General features: G+C 50.7%; 1 protein-coding gene across 7 annotated transcripts in view; it reads left to right on the top strand.

The window, feature by feature from the left end:
- Positions 1-13876, top strand: part of TPM3 (tropomyosin 3) — a 39827-nt gene extending 25951 nt beyond the window's left edge. Inside the window, exons 5-10 of one of the 7 annotated variants that reach the window (XR_015795532.1) lie at positions 2347-2422; positions 3396-3458; positions 3818-3887; positions 5298-5376; positions 10388-11232; positions 12507-13876. Coding sequence is in view for 4 of the 7 variants with exons in the window: in XM_088137215.1 (XP_087993341.1) it covers positions 2347-2422; positions 3396-3458; positions 3818-3887; positions 12507-12589 (292 nt within the window). In the remaining 3 variants the exon portion in view is untranslated. Of the gene's footprint in view, positions 1-432; positions 509-2346; positions 2423-3395; positions 3459-3817; positions 3888-5297; positions 5381-10387; positions 11233-12506 lie in introns of those variants that run through there. The other 6 variants (XR_015795533.1, XR_015795534.1, XM_088137215.1 and 3 more) reach the window with 6 other exon arrangements.
- Positions 13877-13926: the final 50 nt, after the last annotated feature.

Raw genomic sequence — 13926 nt, 5'->3', positions numbered from 1 at the left:
CCTGAGCACCTGGCCACCAGCTGTTAAAATTCCCCCCACTGCACCACTTCCTGCACATCCTGGTTTGATAGAGCAGTCTGGTTGCATGTCTGGGTAGTTGGGGACAACGGGGGCGGCTTCACAGGCTGTGTTGAGCAACCCTCCACAAGGAAAGTTGCAGTTCACGCTTTTCACCACTGTGCTTCTTGGCCTCGTGTAATGCGTCCCTCCTCCACCCCCAACCCGCCCCATGGCATGCACCCTGCAGAATGGCCCACTCGGCCCCTGCCCGCCAAGCATGCGTTGTGACCAACTTTTATTTTTCTTTTGTTTCTTCCTGTTTCTCTCCCCCCGCCCCTTTTACGGCTGCGCTTTGTATCTTTTCCATTGTTGTTGCTGCCGCTTCCCTCTCCCCTTCGACCCGTGCCTCTCCACCTGGCCGTCCCTAACCAGCCGTTTACGGGAACTGAATGAGCAGAACCGGTTGATGGATCAAAACTTGAAGTTCCTTTCTCAGGCTGAAGAAAAGGTACTAATCTCTTCCCCCTTCCTTGAGCGCTAAAGCTCTTAATTTTCATTCTCCCCTGACCCTGCTCCTTCATGCACATCTCTCCTCCTCTTCCGCCTCCTCTTCTTGCTGCCTTAGATGCTTTACATGCTCTGCTTGCCCTAATCTTGCTATCTCCAATCCACTCCCCCCCTTTTTTTTTTGTTTCTGCTTTCTGTTGAGCAGACAGTTGCCGAGGCTGTTTTTAGCCAGGCAGCTCCTACCAAATTCCACATTGAAGCCAGTGTTGGCACTATTGGGCACATCCCACCTCGGGGCCATCATGGCAGCTTGTAGGCTGTGTGCCTGGGCCTTTGTGTGCTACTGCCCCCGTTTAGTAAATCCTTGGGCCTTTGGCTGCCCTAAAGTTGTCATCCTGAAGTCCCTGCTCTGGCCACAGCTGCTGAAAGCCGACAGTATGGTTTTCCACTGCTCCAAGCAGGAAGGCCTAATTTAGAATGAAAAGAAGAACAAAGAGGGGGAGAAGAACCAGGAAGGAATGGAAAATCTACTGTCTGTCTGCACAGCGGGGTATCACTCCCTTGCCCCCAGTAGGTCCAGTCTTAGCCTCCCAGGATCATTTCTGATGCCTCCTCCAATCTCAGTTCTTCAGCCAGCCAGCTGAAGCCCAGAGTTGAATAGGAGGGGCCTGCTGATGAGGGTCTTCTCCTGGACAACACGGAATTCTGGGAGATGAAGTCCCAGTGCAGTTGGGGAGCAGCGGGGGGCTTCTCTTGTACAGGGCTGCTTGTTAACCCTTGGCTGCAGCGAGCTAAGGAGGAGACTTGCATAACATAGAACTAGATTCACGAGGAAACAGAGGCCCTGTATCTTAAGGATGTTTGATACAAGCCCATCCAAGAAACAGATCAATGTCTGCCAATGGCTGGGAGGGGCGATCCACCTTGTCTAAGTTAGTAACAAAGGCCCTTGCAGAGTTTCATGGATGCCTTTTTCCACGTTTTCTAAGTATTTTTTGCTTTTCTTCGGCGCCCCATATGCGCTCAGTCGAACGCTTGGGTGCTTGGCCTTGTGATCGCTTGAGAAAAAAGCTCATCTTTTAAAATAAAGAAGCGGTCCTGGCTGAGTGGAGCACGCCTTACTCTCGAGGAAATTTGTACAGTTCAACAAATGCGTGTTGAATTCTGCCCTTTAGCGCCTACCTTTCCAATAACATTTGATTGGCTTAAATGTGATCCTTTCACCCATAGCTGCATCCAGGAAGGGTGAATTTAGAAAGAAAGCCTCGCAGACTTCGTACCGTAACCGGTTCTGCAAAGCGGAACAGTGTGCTTTAAGTTTTAAAGGCCTGCAAAGAAACATTAAAAGCTTCCACTTGGGGCTGAAACGATCAGGCTAAAGTGTCAGAGAGATGGGGGGTAGGGGGAATATTGCATTTTGTCTTCTCCTTCAAGATTTCGGGGAGAAGCCATGCAGGGGTGTCTGTCCAGTGTCAGAAACTCTGGGAAACAATCTGAGCAAGTATTTACTTTCCTGGCAGCTGGCAACTTAGGGAGGATGGGGGAAAACCCCCACATCTACTGTAAATCGTTGGTTAAAATATCCCTGGGCTATTTTCTTTCTTAAAAGAAAACTCCAAGAAGTAGCAGGTGATCACGTTTTATATGCTGCGTTGACCCCGAGTAATTACAACCGGGTGCCGATGGCCCGGGGGATCTCTCAAAACCTCAGCCACTTCCCCAGTCCACAGATTCACTCTCTTTTCTTTCTTCCTCTCTCCTGTCTGTCCTTCCTCCCCACCTTTCCCCTTCTTTTTTTTCCTATCCTTCCTTTCTTTTCTGCCTTGCCAACACACGCAGTAAATGTTCAGAGTTGGAGGAAGAGTTGAAGAACGTTACCAACAACCTCAAGTCGCTTGAGGCTCAGGCGGAGAAGGTAGGGTGGTTCTCTCCCCACTGAGAAATCAAATCTTTTTGTTGTTGTTGTTAAGAAATAAAATCATCAATGGCCTTTGGGGCACCTGGTTTCTTGTTCTGCTGAGAAAACCAAGTGCGTGTGGCCCTCTTGGGGGGTCGGTTGTTGGTCAACTCTGTTAGCTATATCTTGGGTATCGTAATTCTAGCTTTCCACAGCTGTCAAATTGCTAAGCGTCTATCTTTTGAAAGTACTTTAGGACATGTTAAAGGAGTTAACAGTAGCTGACAACTGGCCATGTCCAGTCGTTGCATCTTTCCCTTTTCCCCAATTCTGTCATCAAGATTCCTTTACTGAGATTCGGTGTTGCCATATGTAGGCAAAGGTGACCCACCCCTGATTTGTACTTTAAAGACAGCCATTGTGGTTAAGCTGGAAGAGTTTGGGTCAGTCCAGGGCGGGATCTCTTTCTCATCTCAGCTTGTATCCCCCCAGGGAGAGAAACATGAGGATTATAAAAACCTTTCTGTTCTGCTTCTTCCCATCGTGGCTGATCCGGCCAGGAAGGAGATCTGGGAGGGATGCTGGGGGTCATCTTTCTTGAAACAAGGCAGCCCGCAAAAATTCCTGTGGCCCCTTGGATAAAAATGGAAAGTCCACTAAGAAGCTTGGGGGGGGGGGGGAACTAGAAATTCAGCTAGCTTCACGGGTCAAATGAAGCTGATGGGCTGGTTTGTATCAAATGGGTGCGTTTGTAAATTAGGGTTGCTGATTCCCCGTGGCTGGATTCACACGACAGGCTAAGCCAAGGTGTAATGACCCCAAAGAGCATATTGTCTGAGTCAAACTGTTGAAAGGCATAGAATAAACCCCAAAGAAATTATTTGGGGGGGGGGCTCTTCCCCAGCCAGGGAGCTGCCACTGAGGGATGTTGTGCTAGTGATGTGCACCCTGTTACAGTTGGATCTTGAGTGTGTCTTTTCCCCCCCTCCAGTACTCTCAAAAAGAGGATAAATATGAAGAGGAGATCAAGATTTTGACTGACAAACTCAAAGAGGTGAGTGGCGTGTGAGGCTGGGTGTATCAGAAAATCTTAATCATGAGTGTGAGAAACACATTTGAGTCTGGAAGGGAAACCTAAACAGAACCAGCTTAATGACCAGCTTACCTTTTGTGCTAAGTTGGAATCAAAGAGCCGACGGGTACATCTCTTGCATAATTCACTTCCAGTTTTCTTTTGGCCTCCGATTTAGCCGCCTGCTGTTTTGGGGGGAGTGGGCCATCTTTCAGATGCTTGGATCGCTTCACGACTTTTCTGCCTGCCCTGGCTTAAAACCATCCTGTCACTCAGTCAGGAACCTTAATAGCTGCTTGGTCTCCTTCCACAATTGACTAGTTTTCTCCTGCCTCCCACAGGCAGAGACCCGTGCTGAGTTTGCCGAGAGATCGGTAGCCAAACTGGAGAAGACCGTTGATGACTTGGAAGGTAAGTTTCACCTGAAAAGCAATATGACATGCTTCGTGAAAGCGATATGTTACCATCAGAATTTAGAACGAGAATGAGGAATGGGTGGTTCTCCAGGTCTTCCCAAACCTCAACTCTCGGTATGCATCACTGGGGTGCTGTGGGCTGCTGGAAGGACAGTGGGTTTCCCACTTCTGATCTGCAACCATCGTGCACAAATGCACAAGCAGAAGTTTATGTGAGCTCTCTGGTTGGACCTAGATGCTAAATACGGAGGACGCTCAAAACAGCCAGCCGCTTACAGCCAAACAGCAAAATTCTACAGAGTCGTCTTTAACCAGATTTGTTGAAAGGGAAAAGAGATTCGGTTCCAGAAGTGTCAGTAACTGGATATATTTACTTTAGCGCACAGTTTATCTCTTTGTTTCTCTCAGAGATTTCGTGTCAACCGTCCCTTGATGCATTAGGGTGATAGCTAACTCTTAATGCAAATGTTCTGCCCTTGTCGTATTTTGCAAATTGCAGGTCCTTGGGTCTGATTTGGCTCTAGGTCTTTGGGGCTTCTACATTTTAAAATGTAAAATAGTCAGGAGAGGGTAAATGGTTCATCTCTGAGCCTGAAGCCGTTTCTCCAGCCATTCTGGGCCCACACAGAGCGGCATTGTTTCCCTACATATTCAAATGAAGTTACGTCCTCATCAGTGGTGCGGTGCGGAATCTGAAAACATTTCATTCTGTGTCGCCAGCACAAAATAACCTAGGCCAAGGCTTGGTCTGAGTTCTCACCTTTTCCTTCTGTACCACGGGTGGGACCCACGTAGATATTTTCTCTTTAATTTCATTGAGATAAAGTAGAATTTTTAAAGCCCGCTTTCCACTGGAGTCTTCAAGGGGGCCGAAGCACTGTGCTTTAAACCAATCTATGAAGGGTTTTTTTTCCCCTCTCTTCTCAAATCCTAGGAATTGTAGTGGGATCCCCAGTGTTTCTTTCATGCTCTTCTTCCTTCTACACACTTTGGGGCAAAAAGATAATCTGCTGAAGTCTGTAATCAAGAATAGTCATAGAATGGTTGAGCTGGAGGGGAATTTAGCCTAAGTGTCTGCATTCTTCTTGCCTTCAGCTTGGGAGTCGTTTCAAAGCTGCATAATGTGAGGTTTTCTTAACCAAGCACACTTGGATACCCTACCACCACCTTGAAAAAGTGGCTGGGTATCCCTTGCGGGGGGGCCGGGGGCAGAAAATGTGTGATTTTTATCTGCAGCCTGCCCTGTAAAGGTATCTCCCTTCAAATGGACTTGAAGCTTGGGGTTGGGTCGTGGTTACCCCTCTAGCTTGCATCGAGTAGAACCAACCCTGCTTGACTTTGGCCTCCCGATGCTGGAACCCCCCCTTCTACTCTCTCTTGTGACGTCCTCCCCCCATTTTTTTAGATGAGCTCTACTCTCAGAAACTGAAGTACAAAGCCATTAGTGAGGAACTGGACCATGCTCTCAATGATATGACTTCCATGTAAATATCGACGTTTGGAGTGAGCTGGGGGGGGGCTTGTGTGTTGGCCTTCTGTTGGGCGTGCTGTGTGCGCTGGGGAGGGGGGAGGCGGCCAGAGCAACGCTGAAGCTACGCAGGGGTTGGGTTAAGCAATGCTCAGGGCAGCTTGAGTGATCCACGCTGTTGCCACAGCTTGCTCTCCCTTGCACGATTCCAAGGCACGTGGAGACAGATCCCCGGGACGCACTTTCCCCAAATTATTCCTCTTGTCACAAAATGCATCTGTCTGTGGGTGCTTCACTGTCCTTCAACCTTTAGTCCCAGCTTTGGGGGAAACGTCGGCCTCTTATTAAAAAACACACGCGTGTGGATTTCTCACCAGCTCTGTGCTGCTGCTGTTTGAAGCTTGATCCTGCCAACCAGCCACAGAGGGTGCTCAAAGAGGATTGGGACGGGGGTCTCATTCTCATGACACGCTTTCACTCATGTTATTGTTCGGCTTTACCAGGTTGTGTGTTCCTCCCAGACCAGGGATTAAATTCCAGTGATGGAGCCCAGGGGGTCTCAAATTTTGCAACGCCCCCATCCCAGGAATGGGAGAAATTAATATGCGCAAGCCCCCTTCTGAATAAAATGAACAATTTCCCCGGGGCAAGGGTTGGGGCAGAAAGAAACATAGCCACTCAGTGAACGGCGTAACTTTACTCGCCTTTTCTCGCAAGAAGAGTTTCTTTTGCCAAAGGCTGGAAATGTCCAAGAGCCGCAGAACAAAAATTAAGCTGAACTTAGGAGTAAACCTGGCCTGGTTTGTAACATGCTCTAGCCATGAAAGGCAGACCCAGAAGGTGTGGAGAACTTCAGGAGGAAAGCCAACCCCAGAGGGTTTCCCATCCTGGTCTGTTAGAAGCCAGGATGAAGGTGGACCACGAACACTCCAGGTGATGTCACTGGCACCAGATGATCAGCTTTTCCCAGCTTGGTGGACCTCTAGAAATGTTGGGTTACTATTTTCAGCCGACAGCTGGACAGTAACTGGTCAGCAGGAGCCCCTGTCATGGCCCTTCAGCGGCCCGTGACTTGCACCTTTGAATTCCTGAGCAGATGACACCTTTCCTCTTGCCAAAAATGAACCGCACCCTCAAAACACAGACTCCAATGGCCATATTAGATTGCCAGCACTGGAGTATCTTTTTTGACTTGGAGTTCCTTCATTGCTTGGAGAGAAGTTGCTGATGGGGGTAGGAAATGCGTTCGGGAGAATCCCAGGATGGGGAAGGGAGATAGATGGTCAGGACAGGTTGGGTCCTCTTCTCGTGCTTCCTGAGCTCTTGGCATCCCCGACAGGGTGTGTGTGTGTTGTAGATTTGACTGAGGTGTGGTGCTGGGGTGTTCCAGGTCCATTCTTGGCGAAGGGCCTTGTGTGAACTGCTTGTGAATTGCTGGAGTCTAACCCTTCTCAAAACTCTTTGGCATTGCGGTTTGCAATGGGTGTTGGCACGGTTGTGTGAACTGGGCTTACTCCTTAACCCTTTGCTTCTCCTAACTGCACCCTCCGTTATCATCTCGTCCTGCTCTGTTTTTCTGCTTGCTGCATCAACCCCCCCCCTTTCCTGAAAACCTAAACATTCTCTCTCTTTCTTGCACACAGATAAAACTTGTGATTCCAAAGCTCCACTTAGCGGCTCTGCCTGCAGCTTTTGAGGGCCCCCTTTTTTTTTATTTCACCCTGGCCTCGTCTGTCTCTCCTCTTCCTTCTGAAGTCCTGCCTCTTCTCTCCCCCCCCCCAAAAAAATCTCACATGCATCTCACGCCAGGGCGAGAAGGGTCCTCCGTTTGCACGAGCGTCCTCCGTCCGGTGGGGGCGGCCGTCTGGCCTCGCACGTGGTGGGATCCTCTCCGAAACGGCCGCCTTTGTGATCTTTGGCGTTAGCGGACTTTGCTGGGGCAGCTTTGGGAGGGGGCCGGGTTTTCTTCTCCGCAGAGAGCCGACGTGGGATTGGGGCGCGGCTCGGAAGCGCTGCTGTGTAGTACCTGCAACACAAGGTGGTTTCCCCATCGCTGATTTGTAAAACTGTCGGTGGAATGGAATATAGGCAAAATGCACTTGTGTTGGTCTCTGTATCGTTTCTTTCCTTGCTTGCAAAAATCTCAGCCCTGCCCTCCCTATAATGGTGGGGAGCGTTGCTCTGGGTTTATTCACTTTTGCAACACTCCCCTCTCTTCCCTGAGCAGCTAAACCTCCCCGAATTTCAGAAACCGCCATGCATTTTTTGCCTGCATTTTTGGGAGAGGAGAAAGGCAAAATCATTTCAAAGGTGTGAATTAAATGGAGTCTCGATTCCCTACCCCCAAGCTGCCAGTTGGGCTCGTGGGTTATATATTTTAGATGGATGCTATCGATCAATAAAAACCACCATTGGTGTTAAAAGCAAAAAAAAAGGGAACATTACACGCCTGGAGTAAAAGCAATAAACTATCGCTGTATTCAACGGGCTCAAGAGCAAAGTTCAGAAGGAAGGACGGGGGCTTTAATGCCTTTGAGGAGGCCAGCAAGATCAGGGTTGTCCAAATTTCGGGGGATCTGCTGTTCTGTGGGACGGGTGACCTGACACAGAAGGCCCCCTTCCCGGAAGGCCCCCTTCCCGGAAGGCCCCCTTCCCGGGTCCCATTCGATGACATTGCTAGAGGAAGGGGAGCTGGCATGTGCCCTTCCTGCAGGCCTTGTGGGGCACGCAGTCATAAAGGAGACAGGTGTTCTTGCGAATTCTCCAGCCCTACACCATCAAGACTTTGTAAGAGACAGTCAGAGCCTTGAATGGCCTTTGGAAGTCCACAGGAATCCAGTGAAATTCACGGAGGGGAAAGGCGAGGGGCAGTGAATTCAGCCTCCCCATCTTGCCGCAAGAGGAAACCATGCAAAGGCCCTCCTAGCCACGACTCCTGGAGCCGAGAGCCAAGAGGCCCCGTTAGATTGTTTGTCCATCCCGTGCATTAAACCAGCTCTACACACGCCTGCTCAATTTAAAAAAAAAAAAAAAGGCTGGTCTTTTGGAGGATCTGCAGCCCTGAGTATCCTGGCCTGATGCTCCCTGCAGATGTTGGGGGGGGGGTTGTATTTCCAACAGGGCTGGTTGGGTTTCAGAAAAGGAAGCCCGGCGTGCGGTGTTTCCGGACCAGCTGTTTTTCGGGAAACTGACCCGCTTGGCTTGTCGTGTGCTGAAGCATGGGATTGTAAGATAGGGGGGAGAGCCGGGGGTCCGGTAGTTTGAAAAGCGGAGTGGACCTGACAAGATTGTGAATTTGAGAAGTTGCCGCTGCCTCGCCCGAATAAGCCGATAAGAGGTTCGGCTCTCAAGGTGGGAGCACGAAACGCGTCCAGAGTGTGAACGCAGACTCATAACTCCCTTTCTATCCCCCCACTCGCTCCCTTTACTGCATCTTTTCTTTATTTCTTTAATTTAGAATGACGGGGAGGACACAGATGAGGGTAGAGTTCCTTTCTTGACACCTTTGGGGAACGTTTGGGAGTCCATTTGCTCTGGCTGTAACTGGGGCCTCTTGTGCAGGTTTCTAAGGGATCCTCTGCTTCTGTCTTGTGCAAATGGGACCAGAAGCAAGGACCTTCTCGGTTTCTCAGTTCCTTCTCACGCTCCTCCTGCCCTCCCTTCCTTTCCTGCTAATCCTCAGGAGCAGGTTAAAAACAGATATTCGCTCCTCCTCTGGCACAGATCCACGCTGCTGTTGCATCAACTGTGAATCTTTCTTTTCTGGGCATCATGGCAATGGTATGAATGTCTTGGTCACTTAGGGTATTGTACTTTTTCCTGCCCCCCTTTCCCAGCTGGGGCTCTGTTTACCCCTGGGATTCCCCCCCCCAACTAAAGGTGGGTACTTGAAGCTTAGTGATGGAACATCACCACCAGAGCCACGTTCAGAAAGGAGAGTTGGAAGCCCTTGGCCGTGGCATGCCTGGCGTGATGGCAGTTCTCCAGGGCTTCAGATAAGCACTTCCTTTTCCCAGCCACCCCCACACACACCCCACGGACTGGTTCCCAGCATCTCCTTTGCAAAAAGGAGGAACTGAAGCCTGGGAAGGTCCTTCCTAGCATAGCCTTGGTGCCCCTTCCTGGCTGGTAGGACGTTGTTCATACCCTCGTAGGACGAAGCCATTGCCAAGGGTGGTCTTCAGGTCCTGTTTGCAGCCCTTTCGTGGGAAGGGCTGCCCTCGGCTTTTGGAAAACCCCACGCTCAGGCCGGGCCCCTCCAGGAAGAGCTTAAATCTTCAGCGGTCGGGCTAAGATGCCGACGTTTGGATACGAGAAAAGCAGCATGCCATGAGGAGCGATAGTGTGAGTCTTGCTGCTGTCTTCTGCTCGGTCGTTCGGAAACGCAGCAAGGAAGGGGCATTTCCCAGGGCCCAAAGCATCGGGGTTGGTTGCTACGTTCCAGGGAGCCCCCGTTGCAGAGCAAATCTCAGTTTTTCACTCTGGAGAATTTCTTTGCGGCTCAGTGGGTTGGAAGGACCAGCGGGTGAAGCCTAAAACCCTACAGGGTTCTGGAGTGCGTGGCCTGTCTTCCCTGGCCCACCGATAGCCTGCTTCTTCGTGGCTTGGGACCATCACCCACCCCTCAAGTCCTTGGCTTGTGGGCCCCAAATTGGCTTGTGGGCTCCCAAGCAAGCCTGCATGGCTTCCGGGCAGGGTGTCTCCTGCTGGAAGCTCTCTTTGTTCCTCAGCTGGCAGGCTGCCCGGGCTAAATCTTGCCAACAGGTGCCACTTCTGCATTTCCACTTGACCTTATCTATGAAACCGCTCCCTCCGTCCCTTTCGGATTTTTTTCCTGGTCTTCACGCCGAAAAGCGAGTCCTGATTTGTCGGCAGGGGTAGCATGTGGCATCAAGGCGGTGGGGGGCTTTTCCTTGGGGCTAACTAACCCCTTTTTCTTTTTTTCTTTCCCCCCTTCCTCTCTTCTCATTCTCTTCCCCCCTCCACCCCTAATCTGCCGCCTCCTTCCTTCGGGCCACCGGCCGCAGAGCGTCTATCCAGCCAGCTTGAGAAAAACCGTCTGCTCGCTAAGGAGCTGAAGTTAACTCTGCATGATCTGTGTGATTGAGAAACCGCCCCCCCCCCGTTTTTTTCTTTTTATTTTAACCCACTTCTTGCGTGGCTGCGGGCTAAGGGTGGCAAGGCCGGCCTTTGAAGGCAGAGCACCCTGTTCGCTCCAAGGAGCCGAGTTAGGGTGATGAAAAATGGTCTTCCGCCACAAGCCCTGGATGCTTATCCCTCTTAACACCCACGTTTCCCAAGCTTAAACCAAGCACGCCGCCCCATAAGCACAGCCTGTTGGGCCATTATAGACTGCTAAAATACCCAAGAAGATCTTAGATGCCTGGACCGAGAGTCGCGTGTTCCAGAAGCATTTTTTTTTTCTTTCTGGGGGCCGAGATGCTGATTCGGGCTTTTTTGCGCAGCCCCCCCATTGCTTCTTTCAAATTCCTGTAGAGGCACCCCCGCCCACCCCCTTTATGATATCTCTTAAGCGTTTTCCTGTTTGTAAGCTCCCTTTGCATGGATTGGCTCGTTCACGTTTCCCCAAATGATAATTCGCTTCTTATTTTCCGTGTACCAATAAAGTCACTGGCCCACTTGGTATCCGCCTGGGGTCTTCTTCTTTCCCCCCTGCGGGGTTCTTTGATTTCAAATAACTGTTCCCCCCAAAGCTGCTGCTCAACAGGGAAAAAAACACCGCGGTTGGCAGAGGGTAGGTATGCCAGCCTCCTGGAATCGGCTCGGCGGATGGAATGGATGCCCCGCTGCTGCAGGAGCCGTGCCTGGAGCGCCATGCAGGAGGTGGAAACGGCCAGAGGCAGTTAGTTGTGTAGGAAGCATGTTTTTTTATTTTGAAAAGAGAAAAGAAAAATCCATCGTTGCTTGTTTCCTTTCCTGGCTGCTCGTGTTTGGGCTGGACTGGACCACGAATGGGGCTTCTCCCGGGGTTGTTCCCCTCCTGCCGCTACGGAGTTGGGAATATCGGGGGACGCCTATTCCCGGAATCCTAGCCCAGGGCTTCTGCTTCTGCGGACAGCAAGCTGCTTTCAGCTTTGGCCTCGGATGCTGAGGGGTGAAGATTGGGGCCCGGAGACGGAAGATTTAGAAAGGAGCTCTCGCGGCTTGTCAGCCAAACTCCCGGGGGCCCTCTGGGCCACTTGCTCTTCCTCAGCTCAGCCTGCTTGGCAGGATCGGTGTCCCCCAAAATAGGAATTTAAATTAACCAACCACGATCTGGCCGAGCTGACAAGGTGCCCTGCCAAATGTGGGCATTCTTATAGGTATCGACCTGAGTTTTCTTCCCTGGAGAAAGAAGGCGTTTATGATTTTATTGCGATTTAGGAGGAGCAGCAGCTTTTAAAAGAGCAGGAGGCTGGGCTCTTTGTCCTTGCATGTTATCCTGAGTGTAGGCTTCTCCGCTGCCTTTTTTTTTTTTTTTCTTTGCGAGCCTCACAACCCCCTTTGCCCCAGCGTTCACAAAAGCTGGCTGCCCCCTGCGCGTGGCGGAGATCGCTGGGTGGCGTGCGCATCTGTTCCACGCAGGGCACGAAAGGCGCTTCCCTCGCAAGCGAAACGATGTCACAAGTATTGTCACAAGAGCTACGCGGGTGCCCGTGTGTCATCGGAGCACAGAACATGTACCCTCATGGTTCCGGATTTGGAACAGAGGTTCTCGAGTTAACATGGCTTTGTCACAAAGCGTCCCAGCTCTCGGCATTGGCAAAGCAGGGTGGAGGCTTTGCCTGTCCTCCACGACGAGATCAAACCGAAGCAGCCAAGCCATCTTAACCCTTCGTGCAATCCACCGCGGAAATTGGAGGTGGAAGGTTATGTGACCTGGGTTTCTGGTTTTCGAGCACAGAGCGCGCACATCTTTGGAGGGAGGCGTAGCAGACCCAGCGGCAGCCGCGGGGCGTTGAGTAAATGAGAACCGTACGAGTGGGAGCTTGTGGGGCAGAAGCACGACCCTTGCAAACCGAAGCTTTGCGTGGCCGGCACGGCGTCGGCAGGGGTGCACCTTTTCGGGGGGGGGATCAGAGAGCCAAGACGCTCCTTTGCCGGAGCTCTTTGGACGCAATTAACGTTCTCTGCTCTTCCTTACAGATAAGCTGAAATGCACCAAAGAGGAACATCTCTGTACGCAACGGATGTTGGACCAGACTCTGCTTGACCTGAATGACATGTAAAAGACCCTCTCTGCAGCCTGCAGGCTAACCAGCCTCCCCACCCCACCCCGTTTCCCACCCCACGGCCTATGGGGCGTCTCAAGCAGCGATTCTCTGCTGGGGCCAGCTCTTTTCTGTTTTTGGGGGGGGAACCCCAACCCACCACCACAAAGCTGACCTCTAACCCTCGAAGGGGGGAGAGAAGTCATCAGTTACATTCCTGATGTTTGTGGCCAACTTAGCTAAAGACCTCTGCCGAGGGGAAATAGGCACCTGGTGCAGGGATATTCTTCAAGGGAGGGAGTGTCTGAAACGCGCCGTTTTAAAGTGGGACGATATGTGGCGGTGTGCGTTGGGGAGGGGGTAACAGCCCTCCCTTGCTGAGCATCGCTCATATCGTCAAGGCTCCCGGTCACGATAGGCCTTTAAGGCGCGCAGCTAACCTTGCTGTCTTCACGCGCTCCTGCTGTTTTGGCTCATTAGCGTCAGCGGGGGTGGACGATGGACCCCTTTGATCTATAGAATAATTGCAAATCCCATAGTGCAAACCAGCAACGCTTTCTGGCATCTGCCCGAGAGGGATTAACCTCTGCAAGGAAGAGCCCCCACCCCCCCATTCCAGTTTTTGAGTGTTTAGATTTCGCTTTCTAGTAATGAGTTGGGCTGAGGTTTCCTTTCTCTGCTGTGTTTTTAATCTGTGTTTTTATAACTCTTTGTAGCCAGGGGAAACAACTATGTCAAAAACGTATCGGGGTGGTTTTTTTTTGGTTTTTTTAAGTTTCCTGTCCTCTAAACCCACGTTTAAACCATTCTCAAGCCCCTTTGCTCTCTGTCTGCACTCACCCTGTTCTCTTCCATTTCTTACACTTTGGGGAAACCACTATATCTGAATAACCAACTTCTTCCCACCTGGGCTTCACTTTCTCTGTGCTTGGTGCTTCTGTTGCATAGGGGTGTTTGTGAGGAGCGGGGCTTGAACCTTTTGGGCGCTCCTGGACGTGAGGGGTTTTTCTCCTCTATTCTAGCCAGGAGCCGATCGTACTGTCTTAAAGAGAAACTGGATGTATTGGACACCTTGATACTCTCTGAGACTTGATCCACCAAAGGTTGTGTTATTTTTTTAATGCATCTGTGTGCAGGCCTTCTGGGTCTCATAGGAGGAAGACGATACGCTGCCATGGCCAGTGTGTGTGTGGGGGGAGGATGAGGAAATTATATCAAGTGTTTTGATACTAAAAAAAAAAAACAAACCTTGGTCTTTTATTGTCTTTTTTTTTTTTTTGAAATAATAAACAAACATTCCCTCTGTCCCTCTTGTGGTTTTTTTTTTTTTTTTACTAGGATCGTAGCCATGGTAA

This window comes from Python bivittatus, unplaced genomic scaffold, assembly GCF_059951505.1.
Source record: "Python bivittatus isolate LINGU-HERP-01145 unplaced genomic scaffold, Pbiv_v1 ctg000180_np1212, whole genome shotgun sequence".
NCBI lineage: Eukaryota > Metazoa > Chordata > Lepidosauria > Squamata > Pythonidae > Python > Python bivittatus.
The sequence above is the reverse complement of the archived record's forward strand: the minus strand, read 5'-3'. Positions and strand labels throughout refer to the sequence as shown.